Below are 25,964 nucleotides of genomic sequence, written 5' to 3'. Positions count from 1 at the left end.
CTTAACATTTTTCACAGAATTGTAAAGCAAGAATACAACCTATTACTTTTGTGTTCTTTGAGATAAAGCATGAAGAATATATAGATGATGTGAACTAAAATCAAAATATTAGTTACTGGCCGAGCACGGTGGCTCACACCTGTAATCCCAGCACTTTGGGAGGCCGAGGGAGGGGGATCACCTGAGGTCAGGAGTTCGAGACCAGCCTGGCCAGCACGATGAAACCTCGTGTCTACTAAAAAATAAAAAAATTAGCCAGGCGTGGTGGCACACGCCTGTAATCTCAGCTACTCAGGAGGCTGAGGCAGAAGAATTGCTTGAACCCGGGAGGCAGAGGTTGCAGTGAGCCGAGATCGTGCCACTGCACTCCAGCCTGGGTGACAGAGCAAGACTCCAACTCAAAAAAAAAAAAAAAAAAAAAAACCACACACTTAGTTACTTAGGCAGCTTCAAATATATGGCGTGAAAAAATGTAAACAATGAGGCCAGCCACTCTGTGTTCCTTCTATCCTTGAAATAGAGGCCTATTACATTGTTTAAAGATTCCTGTAAAGCCTCTTTTAAAATACAATTACCATCCTTTATTTTGATATTGTGCAGGATTCATACTTAAAATCATAACCTTTCTGCAGAGTCATAATTTATTTTTCTCAGGGAATACAAAATGACTTTTAGTAACTGAAAATAATTAATGACCAACAGACTTTAAGATAATACCCTTTGGGAGGATTAGTAATTAGAGAAGCAAAAGCATGGTCAAACAATCTAACAAGCAAGGCCCTGATGAACTATTACAATAACGATCACCATACCAGTGATGATGGTGGTAGCCGCAGCTAACACTTAACAGGCCCTCTGTCAAGGGCTCTACACGTCTTATTTCACTTTGTCCTTACAACTCCATTTGCAAATGGAGATAGTGGTAGTACTAACCCGGAAGTTAGTACTACCACTATCTCCATTTACAAATGATGAAACTGGGGTTTAGAGAAATTAAGTAACTTGCCTGAGGACAGATGGTTGCCAAGTCAGAAGTGGAATGTGAACAAAGGCAAACTGCTTTCTTTCAGCTCAACCTAGAAATAACCAAAAACAAAGGTATAGCTGCCCAGGATTGCTGATGCAGCACAAGAGGAAAAAAACAGATAAAACTGAAATTTCCATATTTGCTGCATAAAGTACTTATGCCTATATGATACACTAGAAAGAACATGGGTGTGAAATCATAAGGCCCTGCATTCCAATATTGGATCCATCACTGGAAAAGTCACTGGACTTTCCTGAAGCTGTTATCTCGTCTATAAATACAAAAGGGCAATGATGTCAACCTCACTGGACTGTAGAGAAGATTCAATCAGATGACTTGGAAAAGATTTCTAGAACAGTACCTAGCATGCAGTAGGAGATCCATAAATGGTATGACTTGCCTCACTTGGCCTCTGCTTTCACAAATTAGAAATACAAGTGGAATCCACAAACATTTATTTACTAGAAAATTTTTTATTTTTGTGTTTAAATGTATATATATCTGTTATACAAATTTATTAATTTGCAATGTGTATGCACAAACATTTTAACAAGATGATATTTCAGAAGGCAACTGAACAGTATCTATCAAAATAAGAGTGTGATTATTAGAAATACCATAGACACATTTTTTTTACAAGAACGTTTTTAAATGTATACTCCAAACTAGTCCCAATCCCTAAAGCTAACCACCTTTAACACTTTCATGTGTGGTACCCAGAAAGATTCCCTGCACACGAACACATATGTATCCATAGAGCCTCTAAAACACATATACACAAACACAAACGGAAGCTTCCTATACTTTATGTACTTCTTTTTAACTTTATCCCATTAGATCTTGCCATAATAACCTATATATATGTGTGTGTATATATATGTATATATGTGTGTGTGTATATATATATATATATATTTTTTTTTAACCATTGCACAAGATGTTGAACCAACTAATAACCCCACCAACAAAGCAATTTCTCATCTAGGAGTCCATAATAGCCCAAAACAGATGCAGGCATACAATAATCATTCTTGATATTCTAACTGATAATTTGGCATCTTGAAATCATGGACCAAACTAACAGCCAAAGTTGTCCACATCCTTACCATTTCTGTCTTTTTGTGGGCACTTGGAAATTATATTACAAACCCTCCAGCTACAAACCCCAACATCGGTATTTCACTTTCTGTCCAATAGGGAACATCCCACCACTATATAAAAAGGCTCTCACCCATGCTTCTCCTTGCTACTTCTGCCTCCTGACCAACCCTTGTGCTTCTCCACATGGCCTGCATGGTGTGGCATGCCTCCCTCCTCTTGGAAACTGTGAGAAATAAACTCTTCTTTCAAAGGCAACTTGTCTCTATGTCTGTCATCGTATAATATCTGATTAAAACAAACCCTGGGTGCATTTTTAAATAAGGCGCCTGATGATGGATTACTAGGATGTACACTCAGGCATTCTTTATAACAATAAAAAATTAAAAGCAGAAGAGACAGGTTAAATTATAGTATATCCACATTATGGATTATCTGTAATTTAGAAGTCCACATGATACAGGTTTAAGACATAGCTGAGTAAAAAAAAGAGCAAGTCTCAGAACAGTATGTACATTATGAGCCAATTTATAATTTCTTCTTTTTTTTTTTTTTTTTTTTTTTTGAGACAGAGTCTCGCTCTGTCACCCAGGCTGGAATGCAGTGGTGCAATCTCAGCTCACTACATCCTCTGGCTCCCGGGTTCAAGCGATTCTCCTGCCTCGTCCTCCCGAGTAGCTGGGACTACAGGCACCCACCACCATGCCCAGCTAATTCTTTTGTATTTTTAGTAGAGACGGGGTTTCACCATATTGGCCAAGCTGGTCTCGAACTCCTGACCTTGTGATCTGCCCGCCCTGGCCTCCCAAAGAGCTGGGATTACAGGCATAAGCCACCGCACCCGGCCTGTAATTTCTTAATTACATAGGTGTGGATGTCTATTGTAAAATGATATGCACAAAATTGTTAATGGTGATTACCACTCGAAAGTGGGATAAAGAGGACACAGAGAGAAGGATTGTGACTTTTTACTCTAAATATTTCTATACTGAGGTTTTTATAAACATGTATTATATATATAGATTGCATACTTTTCTAACATGAGGATAAAGACTGTACTAGTCATCTATTGCTGTATAACAAATTATTACAAATTTAACAGCTTTAAACAACACACATAAATGTTCTCATGTTTCTGCAGGTCAGAAGTCCAGGCACAGCTGAACTGGGTCTTCTGTTTAGGGCCACAAAAGGCTGCAATCATGATTGGACCAGACCTGGGTTCTCATCTAGAGGCTCAACTAGGGAAGGATTCACTTCCCGACTCGTGCGGATGTCAGCAGCATTCCGTTCCTTATGGCTATCTGATTCATGTATGATTTGTGGCAGCTGCTTTTTCCAAAACCAGCAAATGGAATGACAGCAAGTCTACTGGCAAGATGAAGTAATGTAATCCTGGGAATAATATCCCATTACCATTGCCATAATCTATTGGTTAGAAGCAAGTCACAGGTCCTGCCCACACTCAAGGAGAGGGGATTATATAAGGGTGTGAACACCAGAAGGAGGATCATGAAGACCACCATCAAGACAATCAAGGTCTTTATCAGACCTCCATGGTAAGTATCTGAAGGCTGATCAGAAAGATAATATATATTGATATAGCTCATGATTGTAGATCTAAATGAAATTAACCAAACTATACATGCATGAGATCTAAGTCTATGGTCTCCTTAGTAACATTTTCTAAAGTCATGCTCCAAACTCAAATATAACTAAAATATTTCATTGTCAAGAAAATAGGCAGATAGGCCAGGCATGGTGGCTCATGCCTGTAATCCCAGCACTTTGAGAGGCCAAGGTGGGCATATCACTTAAGGTCAGGAATTCGAGACCAGCCTGGCCAACATGGTGAAACCATGTCTCTACTAAACACAAAAATTAGCCAGGCATGGTGGTACGCACCTGTAATCCCAGCTACTCTGGAGGCTGAGGCAGGAGAATCGCTTGAACCTGGGAGGCAGAGGTTGCAGTGAGCCGAGATTGTGCCACTGTACTCTAGCCTGGGTGACAGAGTAAGACTCCATCTCAAAAAAAAAAAAAAGAAAAAGAAAAAGAAAATAGGCAGATATTTGACATAAAAATGCAGTAACAGATATATAATAGCAATGCAATGTGGAACAGTAGTTTTTCTTATAGAAAATATGGGCAATAAGATTATCTTAAACCAAGAAATATGAAAAATGAAAGCAAAGAAGAGAACCAGGACAGGACTACTAGCTAAGTGTTGAAGCTGTTTGGTGTGAAATGCTAAGTACACTGGTATATAATGTATATACTTGGTGGAAAAAATAAAGCGTGAGAATAAGCCAGATGGAGTATGACCTCACCATACTTCTAACAAGTTTGGAACAAGACTATATGCCATATCCTACAGGAAGAATAAAAGTAAAGGAAAGGTGCCATCTCTACTGAATAGAGAGTCCTAACAAAAAGGCTTCAAAAGGACTCTGCATCTTTAATAATATAAAAAGGCTAGGACACAAACAGCATCATCTAAAATGCCATTAGAAATATTTCACATACAAAAAGGTCTAAGTAAAGCAGGATTTTATAAAGTGATCAAAAAAGAAACACTAAGGGGGAAAAATCTTTTAAGATTAAAGAGGTTTTTCAAAGGACAAGTTGAAGTGGCTGTAAAATTTATGAGGCAGCATTAAACTTCAGTTCTAAGTAACAATAAATTATTCACCATAAAAACATACATGTGTCAAATATTATAAGCCTCTTAAACTTTTTAAAACAATTTCTTGAAGAACTGATTAGATATATTAAGTCAAGATTAGCAGATACTAACTTTTTCATTAGCAGATACTAACTTTTTCATTAGCATACTATGATCACTCAGAGTAAAGGAGGAAATTTAGAAAAGAAATAAGAAGACAGAACCATCAATAGCCGATTCACCACCAAATGTGATCTGATGTCACACATGATACATATTTCACCTTAAGATTAGTTTCCTTGGCTTTAGCTAAAGTAAATGTTAGTTTTATTTTTAAATGTCTTCATGTATGTAAAAACTACAAATATCTGTTAACTAATGTAAATCAAATTAAATTGTAAAAATAATCAAGTTAAAACTATTAAATTAAAAGAAACATAAGATACCCTGAGATATTTTGTTTTGGCAGCCCTAATTGACCTTAGTGATTCTGACATTTGACAGAGGATATTTTAAGCATGTCCTTTCCAGCTCCTTCATTGTCATATTCCTCACAGTGTGTGAAGGGAATCGCTATAAACTACATCTAAGCTTCCCTCCATGTTTTCTAAAATTTATGCTTCCCTCAACGTTTTCTGAAATGTTAAAAAGAAAAAAAAATCCTTTTAGGCCATTTCCTCTGTCACAATATACCCGTTTCAAAGGGATTTTGTACAGATTAAATTAAATATGTGGCAGTGTCTAACACAATCTACTTGTTCATGCATGCATTCACTGTTGAATATAGATACTTACAGAATTCCTAACACGTTCCTTCCCAGCGCTAGGGGCTGGAAATATAGCAAATACAGCAAACAGCAAAAACACAAGTTCCTACCTCATGAAATTTACAATCTAGCACACAGGACAGATAGTAAGCCTCTACGCATGGGATGAAGGCAGCAAAGAAACACAGAGTACTAAAGGAGTAAATAGCGGGGTCGCCTAAACTGCCCTGGGATATCAGATAAGGCTTTTTTCACGTTGCGATCTCTGAAGGATGGGTAGGACTCACCAGAGTGCCTGCTTTTCCCATTACTTATTATATAACTGACAACGAATGCCTCATACTCTAGCAATCCTTTTGCATTAAAACGCCATTTAATAATAGGTGACCAACAAAGAGAATTAAGTTATTTTTTACAATTGTGGGGATTTTACTATGGTTCCATTTCTCAAAAAAGTCAATGGCTAATAGTTGAAGGATAGTCTCATTGTATTTTCTCAAACTTTATCCTGTATTCCAAAGAAGAAAAAAATCTATTCACCCGGACTCCCTGGAAATCTCAAGTCTATTTCCTATCCTGAACCCTTCTCTTATACACACCTGAATACTTGCAAATACTTCCATGACTACGCATAGCCACTGCACTGAAACTATCCATGTGCTCATCTTTCTCCCCCACTCATCTAAAACAATGGTTATAAATCAAAAGTCTGCAGGACTTAACAGATGAGTGATTATACTACCAGATATAAGGATATCCTTCACTTCTACAAAGACATAGCGTCTGTCTCTCCTCTTCTGTTTTTTTGTTCACAGATGAGGTCTCACTCTATTGCTCACGCTGGCCTCACACTCCTGGGCCCAAGCTAACCTCCTGCTCCCACCTCTTGAATAGCTAGGACCACAGACGCACAGGCTGTGTCCAATCCTCTCCCCTTCTTAAATCACATGATCCCTCTTTTCTACCTTTCTTCTTTCACTTGACAGAACATAAAAATAGAAAAACAAATACTTCATTTTCCTCTTAACCCTACTTAAAGGGGAAAAAAACCTCAAGCTCAATAACAGATGCAATAGACATCAAATTTGGTGTCAGGAATTAGAAGGAAATCGTGAAGGCATATGCTAAGGGGGGTAACCAAGCACTACTTAGCTCCAACCTATGGCTGTCTCCTAGAAAGATTTCTAGGTGTCCAGTTTTAAAGAGAAACCAGAAAGTTGGGCTTTTATATGAAATTCCCCAAATGTTAATTTTGACAACTCATTTAAAATTGTTAAAGACATTGTTTAAGTCCAACCAAGCAAATCTACCCACACGATTCATTCAGTCCCGGAAGATCACACATTTTTAAACTATGCTCTAAGCTCTAAGATACAGGATACTACTTTAGTTCACCTTTATACTGTAAACTCCACATTCATTACATCTAGAAAGGAACCCAGAATTTAGCTGGACTCTTAGCAGATATTTTGGCAAACAACTGATGTATTTTGCAGCTAAACTAAGAATCGTATTTTTCTTTGTATACAGACCACAATCTCTTTATACCTCCATATAAAAAGATTGCTTCAAAGGCTACAAAAATTCTACAATTACACCTCTTCTAATTGTAATTCTCCTATGAATGTAAAAATAAGTATTTTAACACCACACTTCCTACAGACTCATCTATTCGTTTCTTTTTACTCTTCTGAATATGCCCTTAATTATTTCACCTCTTCCTTTTTGCCTCCCCATTCTGTTTCTCCTTTCTACTGAAATAATTTCATATGGACTGGATCTCTCACTTTTATTTATCTTTTTCTTTTCTTTTTTTTTTTTTTTTTTTTTGAGACAGACTCTCGCCCTATCGCCCAGGCTGGAGTGCAGTGGTGCAATCTCGGCTCACTGCAAGCTCCGCCTCCTGGGTTCATGCCATTCTCCTGCCTCAGCCTCCTGAGTAGCTGGGACTACAGGCACCCGCCACCACGCCTGGCTAATTTTTTGTATTTTTAGTAGAGGTGGGGTTTCACCGTGTTAGCCAGGATGGTCTCGATCTCCTGACCTCGTGATCCGCCCGCCTCAGCCTCCCAAAGTGCTGGGATTACAGGCGTGAGCCACCACGTCCGGCCTGTTTATCTTTTTCAACCATAATATCTCAGGTCTGAAAAACATATAAACAGACTACATCAACTGTGGAGACATTTCAAATTACTAATAACATTTCTATATCTGTTTAAGGAATAAACCAAAAAAATTATAGTGGACAAGAAAGATTATACTGTTAACAGAAACAGATTTCTAAAATTAAAATTACCAAGAGAATGGTGAGGAATGAAGTATAAAGTATGGTACATGGTAATTGACACTGTCCTATATTTTACTAAAACATTTCAAGGAATAAGGCCAAACGGAAAAGTAAAAATTTGATAAAAGTCCAAATTTAAATCTATCCCTTCCCTAAAGCCAAAAATTATGCTACCACAATAATGGCCTTTTTGAACATTTCAAAAATTCGGAAATTTATTTTTATTTGCACTAAAAAAAACCTATTTAAGTTTAACACTCTAGTAAGAAAGCACAGTCTAATGGGGTTTACGCTTACATTCATTATATCATTAAGTGAAAACAAATATTGTTCAAGGTGGATTTGCAGGATATTTTGTTCAAGTTATTGATAATGCTTTTAATGTATGCTTGTCATAAAGGAAAATACATAATTGTGTCATTTAAAGATGCTCAGGGACCACTTGTCAAGCAATCAAAAATATATATGAAGTTAACAGGTATCTATTAAATGGCTAAAAATATAAAATAATCTTGAATGTGCAGTTAAGGGAAAAGTAAACTACTTCCATTATAAAAAAAAGGAAAAACAGAATGTATAAATCAGTTCCAAAGACAGACTAACTGATGAAACACATTCAAAATCTCATTCTCTTTACATACCTGTAGACATCAGTTGGCGACTGTACCAAAGTGTTATCTTCTCCAGAAGAGAGTTTCCATGATTCATTTAATTTGTGTTCACTTGTCTCCAGCTCACCCAGTACCCAGGCTGGTAATCCCTCTGGGCTTGAACCTTTTGCTCGTGCTGGATTTGGTTCATCAAAATAGATGGACTGATTTTTTAAAATTAGAAAAATCATTCTTTCAAAATGTACTATAATAAACCACTAAAATTTCCATCAAGTTTCAAGTTTGAAAACAGCCTTTCAAATACTCAAATTCAATTACATTCAAACATTTAAAAAATTAAATGTACATTGAATTATGAGATATTAAAATACATTAAGTGATAACATATTTACATTTTAGTTGCACTCTACTGTCTAAGAAATACAATAAACAGAAGTACATAACAGATAAATCTGATAGTAATGTTTATATTACAAAAGGAATATTAAATATGAAAAGTTAAATAAAAAGTTTTTGTTTAATTATGTGCCATCCTATCTCTTTCTGTAATCACTAACTACTTTACATACACAAAAAAAGAAATCAGTGGGACGAGAAACACAAACAATGCAACCCAGGAATCAAAATTAGGAATCCCTTGATAAGGTGGGAACAGCAGAGTGAAAAACCTGGGATTTAGTTCTGGCCACACTGCTAACTAGCTGGGAAACCCAAGAGAGTTCTCTAAACTTTCACATTATTATTATTTGTTAAATAAAGCCCTTCCCTTTGATTCTATGAAATTAAGTGTGAATGGGAAAACATGATACAATATATTCATATCTTCACATCTAGATGTGCTTCATAAAATGTTCTACCTTTACACGTTTCTAAAGAAAACTCTGCATTGACTGCACACCTCTGCAACAATTCTCCCAATCCTACAGACAGAATCCTCAAGGCACTGTTCTTTAGGGAGGATGACACAAGACCCTCCACTCCATATGGGACATGCACAGAAATTTCTTTTTAAATGACATAGTCATTAAAACTTTTGGCATTGTGCCATGGAAAACAAGAATTATTCTCTAATGTTCAGCGTGCCACTTGACTAAATTGTGCTTTAAGTAAACTGATAAAATATAAAAGTTTTAAAATACATCACACAAGAATTCTGCAGTTCATTAAAAAAAATACACATATATCCTAACAGCAACTACCAAAGCTACCAATACCTAGTACTCCAGATTTCTTAAGTACAGGCACTCAAATACCACACAAACCAAGGTATATTTTATGGTTACAAGGACCAGGGCAGTGACAATTTATCCACCAAGCATAATAATAACTGCCTTTGCAATAAAGCTGATTTTGACAATGAAATTAATTTAAGTACAGAAAATGACTTTCAAACTCCAATTTATTACTGTCATTTTATTAGAGTAAAAAGGAACTTTTACAAATCATGCACTCCAACCTCTCATGAACGTTTAAATAATATATATGAAAGAATTTAAAAACTAGAATTTACTGAATTACGTAAAAATTACCATTATAATCCAGTGAAAATTAGCAAAAAGTAAAGCTCAATATAAAAAATTTCATTTTCAGTTTTTTAGAAATACTGTTGAATACTGAGGCATAACTAAATCAATAAGGATACTCCCCTTATAAGCAATACATGTATTTTATTAAAGGTGGAAAAAATTGAATCAGAAAGAAAAAAAACAATTTTAATATATTATCTAGCACATACAACCTAATAGTATTACCATTCCCCAAAGGGATGATAACTTGATGCTTTTTTTTAAATGAAACTAATATATACCTTTTGTTCATTGATACCTACCATGTATGAAGGTAGAATTTTTAGTGTCCCGGGTTCAGGTCGGTGTGTAAAAGGGCCTTCAAGCGCACCTCGTTTAAGCATATGCAATAACAATTTGGCATACAGGTTCCGATTCTTCCTCCCCATTATTCCTGCACCTGTTCCTGAAGGTTCACACAGCTTTCTAATCCAAAGAGCACACCTCTGCCGTTCTATAAATACAGAAGAACTATTAGAAATTTGATTTTTTATAAAATGAAACATTCAATTACAAAGACCTATAATAGCACCTGCTTTAGTCTAAAAGAAGGACCAACAAACCTTTTCTGTTAAAGGCCAGAGAGTATATACTTTAGGCTTCACAGGCCATATGATCTCTGGCACAACTACTCTGCCACTGTAGCATGAAAGCACTCAGAGACCATAAGTAAACAAATGGCATGACTATGTTCCAATAAAACCTGGCAAAAAAAGACTGTGGGCAGGAGTTGGCCCATGGGCCATTGTCTGCTAACTCCTGGTCTACAATTTAACTTTATTAGGTAATTGGTAAATGAGAAAGACAAATGCAAAGAAATATTTTCTCAAAAATAAAATCTCTAGATCATTAAATAACTTTAATTTTTAATTTTTAATTATTGTGAGTACACAGTAGATATATATATTTAGGCAGTACATGAGATATTTTGATACAGGCATGTAATGTTTAATAGTCACATCAGGATAAATGGGGTATCTATCCATCACTTCAAGCATTTATCCTTTGTGTTACAAACAATCCAATTATACTCTTAGTTATTTTTAAATATGCCATTAAATTATTAGTGACTGTAGTCACTCTGTTGTGCTGTCAAATACTAGGTCGCATTCACTCTATGTTTTTGTACCCATTAACCATCCCCACTTCCTCCCCACCCATCCTTCCCACCCTCTGGAAACCATCCTTCTCTCTATCTCCATGAGTTCAATTGTCTTAATTTTTAGCTCCCACAAATTAGTGAGAATATGTGAAGATTGTCTTTCTGTGCCCAGCTTATTTCACTTAACATAATGTCCCCCAGTTCCAGCCATGTTGTTGCAAATGACAGGGTCTCATTCTCTTTTATGGCTGAATAGTACTCCATTGTGTACATATATCACATTTTCTTTATCCATTTGTCTGTTGATGGACACTTAGGTTGCTTCCAAATCTTGGCTATTGTGAACAGTGCTGCCACAAACATGGGAGTGCAGATATCTCTTGGATACACTGATTTCCCTTTTTTTGGGTATATAACTAGCAGTGGGATTGCTGGATCACATGGTAGCTCTATTTTCTAGTTTTTCTGAGGAACCTCAAACTCTTCTCCATAGTCACTTCACTAATTTGCATTAACACCAAAAGTGTAGGAGAGTTCCCTTTTCTCGACATCCTTGCCAGTGTTTGTTATTGCCTGTCTTTGGATAAAAGCCATTTTAACCGGGGTGAAATAATATCTCACTGTAGTTTTTATCTGCATTGCTCTGATGATCAGTGATGTTGAACATCTTGTCACATGCCTGTTTACCATTTGTATGTCTTCTATTGAGAAATGTCTATTTAGATCTTTTGCCCATTTTTAAATCAGATTATTTGATTTTTTTGTATAGAGTTGTTTGAGCTCCTTATATATTCTGGTTATTCCCTTGTCAGATGAATAGTTTGAAAAGATTTTCTCTCATTCTCTGGATTGTCTCTTCACTTTGTTGATTGTTTCCTTTGCAGAAGCTTTTTAACATGATGAGATCCCATTTGTCCATTGTCGCTTTGGTTGCCTGTGCTTTTGGAGTATTACTCAAGAAATCTTTGCCCAGACCACTACCCTGGAGATTTTCCCCAATGTTTTCTTTTAGTAGTTTCCTTGTTTGAGGTCTTAGATTTCAGTCTTTAATCCATTTTTATTTTTGTATATGGTGGGAGACAAGGGTCTAGTTTCATTCTTCTGTATACGGATATTGAAAACTTGATATCCATATACAGAGGAATGCCTTTAAAAATGTTTGCATTTTTGCTGTGAAAATTATGTAATCACAGAACAAACTTATGAAATATTGGGATTACTTTGTACAAGAAAATACAAAAGTGAAACTGATAAACTTAAGTAAATGGCACCATTTATTGAAGAGACTGTCCTTTCCCCAGTGTAAGTCCTTCACACCTTTGTCAAAAATGAAATTCTTGTAAATGTACGGATTTGTATTTGAGTTTTTAATTCTGTTCCATAGGTCCATGTGATTGTTTTTACGCCAGTACCATGATGGTTTGGTTACAATTGCTCTGTAGTATAATTTGAAGTCAGGTAATGTAATTCCTCCAGTTTTATTATTTTTGCTCAGGATAACTTTGGCTATTCTGGGTCTTTTGTGGTTCCACATAAATTTTAAGGTTGTTTTTTTCTATTTCTGTGAAGAATGTCATTGGTATTTTGATAGGGATTGCACTGAATCTGCAGATTGGTTTGGGTAGTATGGACATTTTAACAATATTGATTATTCCAATCCATGAACATAGGGTATCTTTCTATTTTTTTGTGTCTTCTTCAATTTCTTTCATTAATGTTTTATAGTTTTCATTATAGAGATCTTTCACTTCTTTGGTTAATTCCTAGGTATTTTATTTTATTTGTAGCAATTGGAAATGAGATTACTTTCTTGATTTCTTTTTCAGATTGTTTGCTGTTAGCATATAGACATGTTACTGATTTTTGTATGTTGATTTTGTACCCTGCATCTTTACTGAATTTGTTTATCTGTTTTAATAGTTTTTTGGGGGAGTCTTTAGGTATTTCCAATATAAGATCATAGCATCTTTAAACAAGCATAATTTGACTTCTTCCTTTCCAATTTCGATGCCCTTTATTTCTTTCTCTTGCCTGACTGCTCTAGCTAGGACTTCCAATACTACGCTGAATAACAATGGTGAAAGTGGGCAACCTTGTTGTATTCCAGATCTTAAAGGAAAGGCTTTCAGTTTTTCCCCATCCAGTACAATACTAGCTATGGGTCTGTCATATATGAATTTTATTATGTTGAGGACTGTTACTTTGATACCCAGTTTTTTTTAGGGTTTTTATCATAAAGGGATGTTGAATTTTATCAAATGCTTTTCCAGCATTAATTGAAATGATCATACAGTTTTTGTCCACCATTGTGTTGTTATGATTTATCACATGGATTGATTTGCATCTGTTGAACCATCCTTGCATCCCTGGAATAAATCCTAGTTGGTCATGATGAATGATCTTTTTAATATGTTGTTGAATTCTGTTTGCAAGTATTTTGCTGAGGATTTTTGCATTAATGTTCATCAGGGATACTGGCCTGTAGTTTTCTTTCTTTGATGTATCTTTGTCTGGTTTTGGTATCAGCGTAATACTGGCCTCGCAGAATGACTTTGAAAATATTCCTCCCTCCTCTATTTTTTTGAATAGTTTGAGTAAGACTGGTATTAGTTATTCTTTAAATGTTTAGTAAAATTCATCAGTGAAGCCATCAGGTCCAGGGCTTTTCTTTGCTGGGAGACTTTTTATAAATAAATTTCTGTGATAAAATTTTGTTATAATTTTGCATCTCTAAAATAATTTTAGATATATTGAAAAATCTTTCTATAATTTTAATTATGTAAACCTTGAAAGAGATAAAATGCAGTCTCTGATTTATCTAAGCATTTTCAACTTACTCTAAAATTAAATCTTGAATGTTTTATTTATGAAATCCAATAATACCCAGGGATTTGTAGCTGATTGAGGGTTTTAACATCTTTAAAAATAATTGAGCACTATTTACATGTCATTTTGTGAAATAATTATTCTTTTCAAAATCTACCTAAAAATCACAGCACAGTTTAATCTACATATAATGGTCTATATTACCTTGCCATGACACAGGATTGTTTTAGGTCTCATGAAAACTATTCTGGTATTAATTTTTTATCAGTCTAAGTCAATTTGAGGATTATATATCTAATGCAAATCATAAATCTGCTCTAATCTTTTAGTTTACGAAGGTCATATTCATTTATTGTTTTACCTACAAAAATCACTAAGACCGGATTTACTATGTTGCAAACATCATTTCAGGTTGGAAACTTATGCCTTTAAAATTTTTTGTATTTTTTGATATGGAAAATTATATAATCATAAAATAAACTTCATGAAATATTGGGAACACTTTGAACAAGAAGAAAATACAAAAGTGAAACTGATAAACTTAAGTAAATAGTTTTTCAATCTACATACTTTCCACATCCCATAGCAAACTGAAATCTATATAATATTCTAATGTCCAGAATTTAGTACAATTTGGTTAATGAAAGCATTCCTCTATGTAAAATAATCGGAAAACCCATTATCACAAGTTGAATTTAGCAATAAGATGTAATTTATTATGAATTTCTAGTTCTTGTTTAAGATGTGAGTTTCAGATTGCTTATTATAAACTAATTAAATAAAAGAATGCCATAGATGTACCAATACTGACAATGTGTCAAGGAATCAAAGATTATAATTAATGAATTCTATGTACCTAACTTTTTTTTTTTCTTTTGAGATGGAGTCTCATTCTGTCGCCCAGGCTGGAGTGCAGTGGCGCGATCTTGGCTCACTGCAAGCTCTGCCTCCCGAGTTCACGCCATTCTCCTGCCTCAGCCTCCCACGTAGCTGGGACTGCAGGCGCCCACCAACACGCCCATCTAATTTTGTGTGTGTGTGTGTATTTTTAGTAGAGTCAGGCTTTCACCATGTTAGCCAGGATGGTCTTGATCTCCTGACTTCGTGATCCACCCGCCTCAGCCTCCCAAAGTACTCGGATTACAGGCATGAGCCACCGTGCTCGGCCCCTAAAATCTTTTTTTAAAGAAGATAAAATATGAGGATGGTTTGATTTGAAATACATTTACAATGAGAAATTTTAATACAAATGTTTCCTAATCAGCAAATCCAAGACAAAAAGAAAAAAAGTGGTGAATGTCAGAAGAGGATGCAATATAAAAATATCATTAGATATCATTCAAATAATCAGGAACAAGTCATGGGACATGAAATATTCATTTGAAAAATAGCAGAGGAAGAAAGAAGAGGTTAAAGCCTGACAAGGTCAAGAGCAGAAGGCAGAGGAGGAGGTCTTCAAGGGAAGACCATGGCAACTTACCCAGGACTAGGAAAGGTTGAAGGCCCTAGAACAGTAAGTGAACACGGAATGCATAATTTATATATCATACTCCCTTCTCCTAACACAGCTCCCTGGAATAAATGCAACAGTCTCCACTTATCCATGGTTCCGCTGTCCTCTGTTTCAGTTACCTACACTCGAATGCAGTCCAAAAATAGGTGAGTACAACACAATAAGATATTTTGAAAGAAAGAGGGAAATTACTTTCACACAATTTTTATTACATTATATTGTTATAATTGTTCTATTTTATTATTAGCTATTGCTGTTAATCTCATACTGTACCTAACTGATAAACTAAATTTAATCATCAGTGTGTATGTATAGGAAAAGACAGAGCATATATAGGTTTTAGTACTATCAGCTGTTTCAGGCAGCCTCTGGGGGTCTTGGAATGTATTCCTCAAGATTAGGGGGGATTGCTATATTTAATACTGAGTCAGTTCCTCACTGAATATAGAGTCCACTCAGACACCTTAGGGAAACAGGCAACTTACAAAAAGTAAAAGCCATAGTTTCTTGGTCCCACTCCAAACCTACCACTCAAAAGCTACCAAGTCACATTCACCTTTACAGACAATCTTACACCTACTACGCCTTAGAGAATCTTCCCAGTCCCCAAAATTCTCTCCAATTGCTCTCTAGTGCCTTAAGTTACATGAAAATTCTCTAACTTGAGAAAAAGACCTTCATTCCATAATTAGAAATAACGGGCCAGGAATTGGAGATAATATAGCAACAAAACTTTATTCACACTGGATTTTGTTCTGCCAACAAATAAGCATAAAAAACCAATAGATTATTTTCTGCTTTGATAGACAGGGAAGGAGAACAGGAGAACAGTAGGCTCCTCCTGTCTCTGGCCCTTTCCATAGAAAGAAGAAAAATTTGCAAGAAAAATTTCCATAGAGAAAAGAAAAAGATGCAAGAAAAAGGGTTGTAGCTAACTTTAGAGATCCATGTGCTATAAGCTCATGACATGTGAGACGAGGCATCACAATAAGATCTTTCCATAGTTTGGCAAGACATTATCACTGAATGTCTATCTACCCTTGAACAACTCAGTGTAAACAGTCCTATGTCAATGGCAAAAATTGTTACTAGAGAAATTCAGTTTTTCTTCCATGCTGATAGTTCATTGGTTTGACTAAATAATATAAAGAAAAAAATTAATCTTAAGAATCTAATCTTCAAACATAATCTTACCTGTCCTATGAGGTAATTTTAGAACAAAGGGCTTCATATCAACCACAAAGTGATCAAATTCTGCATCCAGCTTCTCCCATTTTTCTTCTTCACTTCCCACTTCCATAATCCAATCTGTAAAAGATTTTAAATCAAAATATTAAGGATTTGTATGCTGAAAACTACAAAACTCTGATGAGAAAGATAAAAAAAACTCATAAGTGTTAGATATCAGTTCTCCCCAAATTGACCTGTAGATTTAATGCAACTCCCATCAAAACCCAGCTGTATTATTTGTAGAGATAAGCTTAATTCTAAAATTTACATGAAAAGGTAAAGGAACTAAAGAGCCCAAACAATTTTGAAAAAGTACAAAGTTGGAGAACTCACATTGCCAGATTTTAAGATGTACTCCAAAGCCACAGTAGTCAAGACAATTGGTATTGGTGAAAGGATAGACAGATCAGTAGAAAAGATTAGAGAGTCCAGAAACTAGACCAAAACATAAACAACTGATTTTCAACAAAGGTGTGATCCATGAAGAAATGACAGTTATACAACAAATGATGTCATAACAATTGGATATCCATATACAAAAAAAAACGAACCTCAACCTAAACTTCATCCTGGTATAAAAATTAACTCAATATGAATCACAGACCTAAGTGTAAAAATGTAAAACTATACAACTCTTATAAGAAAGCATGGGAGGAAATCTTTGCAAACTTGAGTAAGGCTAAGATTTCTTATATACAACATTAAAAGCACTATCCACAAAAGGAAAAACTGACCAGGCATGATAGCTCATGCCTGTAATCCCAAAACTTTGGGAGTCCCAGGCAGGAGGAATGCTTGAGCTCAGGAGTTAAAGACCACCCTGGGCAATTTGGTGAGACCCCATCTCCACAAAACAAAACAAAAATTAAAAATTAGCCAGGTGTAGTGGCACGTACCTGTAGTCCCAGCTACTTGGGATGCTGAGGTGGGAGGATTGTTTGAAAGTGTCAGAGGTCAAGGCTGCAGTGGGCCATGATCGCACCACTAAACTCTAGCCTTGGTGACAGAGCAAGACCCTATCTCAAAAATAAAAAAGAAAGCTGATATATTGAACTTCACAAAAAAAAATTGTCCTGCAAAGGACGTTGTTAAGGAATTGAGAAGATAAACCACAGACCAGAACAAAATATTTGCAAATCATACATCTCATACGAGACTTGTATCAAGAATACATAAGGACTCTCAAAATTCAACAATCAGAAAACAAACTACCCTGATAATCAGCAAAAAAAATTAGTCCCTTTACCAAAGAAGAAATACAGATGGCAAGTAAGCACATGACAAGATGCTCAATATCATTACAGAAATGCAAATTAAAACTATACTGAGATACCACTAACATTAAAAATGCAAACAATACCAAGTGCTGGTGAGGATGGACAACAACAGAAACTCTCATGCATTGCTGGTAGAAATACAAAATAGTACAGGCACTCTGGAAAACAGTTTGGCAGTTTCTTACAAAAATAAACATACACTCAGCCTATGACCCAGAAATCCCACTCCCAAGTATTTAGCTAAGTGAAAAGAAAAATCTATATACACAAAAAAATCCAAATGTGATTTTTTTTAAATAACCACCAAACAACTGAAAACAGCCCAAATGTCCCTCAACTGGTGACTAGATAAACTGTGGCATATCCACACAATAACATAGTACTCAGCAACAGAAAGAAATGAACTGCTGATACACACAAAACATGGAAACTTCAAATCCTTATGCTAAGTGAAAGAAGCCCTTCTCAAAAGGCTGCATACTGTCTAATTCCATTTGTGTGACATTCTAGAAAAGGCAAACAATACAGGCATAAAGAACAGATCAGCAGCTCATGGGGTTAGCAGTGGTGGCAGAGTCTCAACACAAACGGATGGCACAAAGAAACGATTTGGCATGTTGGAATTTTTCTGTACACTGTCTATGTAGGAAGTTATAAGAACCTACAGTGTGTAAGAACTGATAGAACTATATGCCAAAAAAAAGTGCATTTGCTGTATATAAGTTTAAAAAAATTTTTTTCAAGACAGAGTCTTGCTCTGTTCTCCAGGCTATGGAGTGCAATGGCACAATCTTGGCTCACTGCAACCTCCACCTCCTGGGTTCAAGTGATTCTCCTGCCTCAGACTCCTGAGTAGCTGGGATTACAGGCACACACCACCATGCCCGGCTAATTTTTCTATTTTTAGTAGAGATGGGGTTTCACCATGTTGGTCAGGCTGGTCTCGAACTCCTGACCTCGTGATCCATCCACCTCAGCCTCCCAAAGTGCTGGCATTACAGGCATGAGCCACTGCGACCCGCCAAATTTAAACTTTTTAATCCTTTTTAAAAACTGTAAAATATTGGTCATCATACTTCCTTCTAATTAACAAGAAAAACACTGAATACAAAGGGGGTGAATCCCAAAAATCAAAAGTGTAGGTTTTGACAAAATTTGTTAAGTTAAAAATACATACACACACTACATGTTCCTTTAAACTGTGAAATGTCCTGATAGGGATGTATGCTACCTTTACATTATGAATAGTGCCAATTTGTCATTTATTCCATTTACAAATTCTATATTTGGTGAAAAGCTTTGTTCTGCCTCATAAGCTATCTTGCTCCACAAACTGCCCTCTATCTGCTAAACCAGCTTCTAATATTTACCACATTATCAAATGGTTTCCATCATTTCATCATCAACAACCTCTTCATAGAAAGTTCTCTCTACCCTGTCTCTGTAAGTAAATCGTAGCTTTTACTTGCTGACTTTACTTTCCTCAGTCATTAGAGGTAAGTCAAGGTCTCTCATAATCTCTCTCATTCTCTCTCTCTCTCTCTCTCTCTCCCCACCCGCTCTCTCATGCATCCTCTGTAGTCTTTCACTTTCTCCACTCAACCATGCAATGGAAGGAAAACACTTACCAAGATCCATCCTACCACTTCCCAACTACTGCTCTTCCTCCCTCAGCCCCAAAATCCCTCATGAGGCTCAACGCTCCAACCATCTGACTACCACGTACTCCCCTTTCTCATCTCTGTCAACTTGCAAAGAAACCCATCTGAAACTAGCCTCTTGTCCTCTTTTTTCTTTTCTTTTCGTTTATTTCTTTCTTTTTTTGAGACGGAATCTCACTCTGTAACCCAGGCTGGAGTGTAGTGGCACGATCTTGGCTCACTGCAACCTCCACCTCCCGGGTTCAAGTCTCCCGAGTAGCTGGGACTACAGGCGCCCGCCACCACGCCCAGATAATTTTTTGTATTTTTAGTAGAGACGGGGTTTCACCGTGTTAGCCAGGCTGGTCTTGATCTCCTGACCTCGTGATCCGCCTGCCTCGGCCTCCCAAAGTGCTGGGATTACAGGCATGAGCCACCATGCCCGGCCGCCTCTTGTCCTCTTAAATGCTCTCTTCTTATTCCACTAGATCTTTCCTTTCTACTTGGCAAGGCTGCAATCCCTTGATGCCCTCCTTCATGCTCTACAGGGTTGCTGGAAAAAAATGGCACTGCCTTATAGTCAGATGGCTTCCAACATTACCTGAACCCTCAGGAGTCTTGCTATTTCCTACTCCACAAAGCAACTTTAAAACTTTTCCCAAATATCCTACAGCCCCTTGAACAACTCCAGCTTCTCCTAACTCTCAATTTAAAAATCATAAATCTTGCTTCATGGAAAAAATAATAGTCAGGTGGTACCACCCCAAGATGTTATTTCTCCCACCTCTCAACTTACCTCTCAGAGAAAACACTCTTCCACCTCTGCTCCTGTATCAGACGCAATAACTCTCCCTCTACCTGTCCTCTATCAATTGCCTATTTGCTATGTAAAATTTTCCATCTCCACTGACTCCTTCCCCTCTGATGGCAGCTGAGAAATATCTCAAAATCTGCCTGCTTCTCTATTCTCACTGCCACGATCTCAGATAGAGGCCTGCCCACCACTTAACTTGAACTACTGTGGCAGCCTCATCACCTGTCTCCCTACTGTCAGTTTTCTCTACTTCAGTCCATTTTCCTCACCTGTTCCAGAATGAGTTTCCTAATGACAAAGCTAAGTCTATCACTTCCTGTTTACAAATCTCCCCTCATTCTAGCATTCCATTCGCCAAATCCACTTACTTTCTCCACTTCATCAACTTCTATCCAGATCTCACCCCCTGTATATTACCTCTTCTATCTCCATCATGGTAGCAAAAATCTTTCAAAGTTCACCAGTGATCCACTAATTGCCAAATCCAAAGGGCTGTCTTCAGTTTGCATCCTATTTGACATCTCCACAGCATCTTCCACTTCTGACAACTCCCTGCTCCTAAGAAACTCTTCTTTGACTTCAGCGGTTCCATTCACTCCTGGCTCCCCTACTGCCTCAGATCATTCCTTCTCGGTCTCTCAATGGCTCTGGCTTCTCCAGTCAATATGGACTCTCCAGTGCTCTTTCCTTAGTCTCCTCTTGATCTGACTTTTCACACTCGCTTAGTGATTGTATTCAGTACCATCACTTCAAGTATTCGTTTCATGCCATTCACCCTTAAATTTTATTTCAAACTCCAGCCTCTCTTTGCAACTCCAGACTCATTTACAATAGCTCCTGGACCTATTCACTAATGTCCTATTTATTACCTAGATTTATATGTCCAAGAAAAAAATCCTTGATGTTTTCTCCATAAATCTGTGTTGTACTCTGCTTGATGACATCATCATCTACTTCATCTCCCAAGCTAGAAGTTTCAATGTTCCCATCCTCTGAACCCCCATAAACCAATACATCAATAAATGCTGAGAAGTATCTCCAAATCTGCCTGCTTCCCTATTCTCACTGCCACGATCTCAGATAGAGGCCTGCCTACCACTTATTTGAACTACTGCGGCAGCCTCATCATCTGTCTCTCTACTGTCAGTTTTCTCTACTTGAGTCCATTTTCCTCACCTGCTCCAGAACGAGTTTCCTAATGAGAAAGCTAAGCCTATCGCTTCCTGTTTAAAAATCTCTCCTGACTGCCTAAAACAGAATACTATCCAAACCCAAAGTTAGGCATACAAGTACCTTTGCATTTAGGCCTGTCTCTCACACCACACACACAAACACACACACACACACACACACACACACACACTTTGCCTAACTACACCAACCCACAAATGCCCACTTCCCTCTTGCCACAATGAACTCCTCACCATGGTCAAACCCCCCCCCCCCCCGAGCCCTTATCTAATCCCACCCCCTTTTCATAGGCTATTCCCTCCACCTGGAGTCAGGTAAACGCAGCTCAAATGTCACCTGAGTGAAGCTGGCCCCCCCCTTGCCCTAGACTGGCTGTTGCTCTGTTCTCAGTGTAAACTGTTCACATCTGTGTACAGCATTTATCATGCTGTTTTCTTTTTACACATCTGTGTATTATTATGTATACATCTTCCATTATCTGTGAGAAGCTCCTAGAAGGCAGGGACCATGATTTACACATCTTAGTAAGTACCTAGCTTATTACCTGGTACTCATCATTTTTTGTTTGTTTGGTTGGTTTTGTTTTACATGTATACAATATATTCCATCAGTTATGCACGTGGTAACAGAAGACTATGATACCAGTGCTGGATGTGAGATCATAATGTTGAAAAGCAATTCAAATAGATGAACAAACCAATGGAAAACCATAAACCCAGAATTTTAAAGCACAGCTCTGGCCTAGATGTACTCCGGGGCTTAAAGACTATATACTGCCCATGTACTCAAACATTTGCCTGAGAACATCTATAGCTAAAGCGAAATAAAAAAGATTCCTCCTAATCACTAATTCTCAATAAATCCTTTGACATGGGCAGGAAATGTTAGTGTTTAACATTAGAGGAAACTAAAATTCAACCATTAAATGACTAACTCAAAATCATGAAATCAAGCACAAAGCTCAGATTAAAATTCTGAAACCTCTAGCCCTCAGATCCATTATATTGGCCATTTACATATAAGTGAGCAATATCTCCAACTAATTAAAAAGTATTTTGAAGGCCGGGCACGTTGGCTCACGCCTGTAATCCCAGCACGTTGGGAAGCTGAGGCAGGCGGATAACTTGAGGTCAGGAGTTCAAGACCAGCCTGGCCAACATGGTGAAACCCCGTCTCTACTAAAAATACCAAAAAAATTAGCTGGGCAAAGTGGCACACGCCTGTATTCCCAGCTACTAGGGAGGCTGAGGCAGGAGAATCGCTTGAACCCGGGAGGCGGAGTTTGCAGTGAGCTGAGATGGTGCCACTGCACTCAACCTGTGTGACACAGCAAAACTCTGTCTCAAAAAAAAAACAAAAGTATTTTGAAAAGTAGAAAGGCAATTGGAATTGCTATATTGACATGCAATATTGAAGTATACATTAAAAAAAACAAAATAAAGAATCAAAGTAACATTTGGTAAAAACTAAAAATCTGCTTCTTCTTATCCCTTAATTTTTCTCCAAAAAAATAAAGAAATGGAAAAAGAAACAAAAAAACTAACATTTCAAACCTTCAAGGAATTATTGCTATACAAATTACATCTTATTGGATTGTGGTGGCTCACGCCTGTAATCCAAACACTTCGGGAGGCCAAGGTGAATGGATCATTTGAGCCCAGGAGTTCAAGACCAGCCTGGGCAACATAGTGAGACCCTGTCTCTATAAAAAAATACAAAAATTAGCCAAGCATGGTAGCATGCATCTGTAGTCCCAGCTACTTGGGAGACTGAGGTGGGAGGATCACTTGAGCCCAAGAGGTCAAGGCTGCAATGAGCCAAGATCACGCCATTGCACTCCAGCCTGAGCAATACAGTGAGACCCTGTCTCAAAAAACCTGAAAATGGAACGGGTGCAGTGGCTCACACCTGTAAACCCAGCACTTTGGGAGGCCGAGGCGGGAGGGTCACCTGAGGTCGGGAGTTCGAGACAAGCCTGGCCAATTAAAAACACAAAAATTAGCCGGGCATGGTGGCAGGCACCTGTAATCCCAGCTACTCAGGAAGCTGAGGCAGGAGAATCGCTTGAACCTGGGAGGCGGAGGTTGCAGTGAGCTGAAATCATGCCACTGCAATCCAGCCTGGGTGACAAGAGCAAAGCTCCGTCTCAAAAAAAAAAAAAAATTGAAAATGAAAAATAAATAATTTAAAAACAAATTACATCATATTCACAAATTGTATCTAAGTTCCAACTTATCAAAAGTTTCATACCATTTATCAGAATTGAAAATTTAAATTACTGGAATTGAAAAATAAGTAAAGCAACATCTTTGGCTTAGGCTTAGAGTAATTATAGTGTGCCTATCAGTTATATAAATTATTTCAAAGGTAACCCAGGTGACGGACGTTGCAGTGAGCGTGAGCTGAGATTGCACCACTGCACTCCAGCCTGGGCCACAGAGCAAGACTGTCTCAAAAAAATAAATAATTCCAAAGGTAAAAAAGAAGTAAATTGGGTGACTCTTGCTTATAGCTACAATCTATATTTGGATCATGTCTTTTATTAAACTCATCCATGTTGTCTTTTTTTAAACTTCTTTTTGGACAGCTACAAAATGGGCTTACCTACCCTAGAGTCAGCAAACATAACCAAACCACAAGTATTAAAAGGTCTGGGAAAAAAAGGAGTCACAACTGCCAAGCAAAGAATACACTTCATTCATATCACACTCCTTGCCAAACAAAACAAACGTTCTTGGAAGTTGTGTAAAACCCATTTTGTTCAATCAAATCATATTTAAATATATTGTGGGTCATTAAAGAAAACTGGAAACGTCGACAAATTAAAAAGGATTAGAGGTGCACGTTTTCTCTGGCTTACACGTGTGGATGTTTTGACAGGAGCCTTCCCTGACTCTACCCGTAGTTCAGTGTGTGCTTTAGAAACAAATCTCAAGTTTATTCTCTGGCCCGGCCCTACCATTTCCGCACCACTTCCATGGTCATTTCACAGAGGAAGAAGGAAGCTGAGGCTTAAGTGAGGTGAAGTCATTGACCTAGGTTCTTAGGGGACAGTGACAGCTGGGCCTGAACACTGCACAAATTATTAATACCACGCATTCCACTAAGCTGCAGCCTGACCACTGTGGAGAGGCTCATGGAATTTAATGTGCCTTTTCTATCTTATTTTGACTCATCTTAAAATATTAAAGACAAATAAAAATAGCCGTGCAATGATCAGAAAAGCTGTTCACATTTACTTATGTCGTTCTCTTGAACACTTAAAAATAATTAACTCAGAAACACAGGGTAGCATCCTACATGCGGCGGTGCTGGGCTAGGGCCTCTCCAAGCGGCCTATGACTTTCTGCAAACCAACCAGCGCCCTGGTTCTGTCCCCGCAAATCCAGCTGATTGTTCTGAGACTCTTTTCTGGGACGGAATTGAAAACTCCAGCGGTGCCGTTCCTGGCAGTCCCTTCCTCGGCCCGCCGAGGCCCAGGCCCAGGCCGCGCTCCTACCTTGTCCAGGACACAGATTTCCTCTCCCAGTCGCAAACCCTTGGGTCAGACTCCTGGACCACGTCAGACCGATCAAACCTGCTGATCAAACTTTACTTAGAACTTTCCCAAGTCGTCCCGGCCTGGATCGCGCTCTGCCTGCCGGGGACACCACAGCGGGCAGCGCCGGGACCCCAGGGGCGCGCGCCCCCCAGGCCCGGAGAACGGGCCCAGGGCCTGAGGGCGACGCCCCTTCCCGAACGGGCCCGCAAGGGCGGGGCGGCAGCCACCGGCGCAAAATTCCACTCAAGAACCTGGTGGGAGGGGCGGGGGAAGGAAATTCGGAAAAAAACGAGAACCTGGCACCACCACACGCAAGCTTTCCGCTCGGCCGCTGCCGCCAACGCCGCCGCCACCGCCGCCCCTGCCAAACGGTTTCAAATCCTTGCGGGCCGCTGGGTCGCCGCCGCCCAGCAGCCCGAGGGCGGGGACTTTCGCGCTCGCATTTCCCCGCCCCCTACTCCACCCCTCTAGCCTGCGGTGCGGTTGCCATGGCGACGTTCCCGGCGGCGGCGACCACCGGCGCCCCAGGCTGGGGGCGGAGACTTCCGCGCGGGCATTTCTCCACCCACAGGCGGCGGCGTGCGCGCGGCCCCGTTGCCATGGCGACGCTCCTGCTGGCCCAGCAGCCGCCAGACTCGCACCCCAGCTTGTGCGCCCCTTGGCGGGTCCCCAGTCGAAGCTTCCGGGATAACCCGACCACAGTTTGAATGCTGCTGCCCTCCCGCATCCCGCGCAGAGTCGCTTATGATCACCTTAGGGGCCGTGGCGAAAAAATAAGGGCACAGAAAATGGGGCGGCTGGAGGATGTTC

General features: G+C 38.4%; 1 protein-coding gene across 39 annotated transcripts in view; it reads right to left on the bottom strand.

The window, feature by feature from the left end:
- The window catches only part of CEP112 (centrosomal protein 112), a 562,721-nt gene extending 537,006 nt beyond the window's left edge, over positions 1-25,715 (bottom strand). For 8 of the 39 annotated variants that reach the window (XR_008679796.2, XR_010133740.1, XR_010133744.1 and 5 more), the window contains exons 1-4: positions 25,451-25,708; positions 16,656-16,769; positions 10,284-10,474; positions 8,486-8,658 (exon numbers count right to left, since the gene is read on the bottom strand). Coding sequence is in view for 22 of the 39 variants with exons in the window: in XM_063706175.1 (XP_063562245.1) it covers positions 8,486-8,658; positions 10,284-10,474; positions 16,656-16,761 (470 nt within the window). In the remaining 17 variants the exon portion in view is untranslated. Of the gene's footprint in view, positions 1-8,485; positions 8,659-10,283; positions 10,475-15,428; positions 15,581-16,655; positions 16,770-25,112 lie in introns of those variants that run through there. The other 31 variants (XR_010133750.1, XR_010133751.1, XR_010133748.1 and 28 more) reach the window with 12 other exon arrangements.
- Positions 25,716-25,964: the final 249 nt, after the last annotated feature.

This window comes from Gorilla gorilla, chromosome 4 (assembly GCF_029281585.2).
Source record: "Gorilla gorilla gorilla isolate KB3781 chromosome 4, NHGRI_mGorGor1-v2.1_pri, whole genome shotgun sequence".
NCBI lineage: Eukaryota > Metazoa > Chordata > Mammalia > Primates > Hominidae > Gorilla > Gorilla gorilla.
This window is presented reverse-complemented; position numbering and strand designations above follow the sequence as displayed.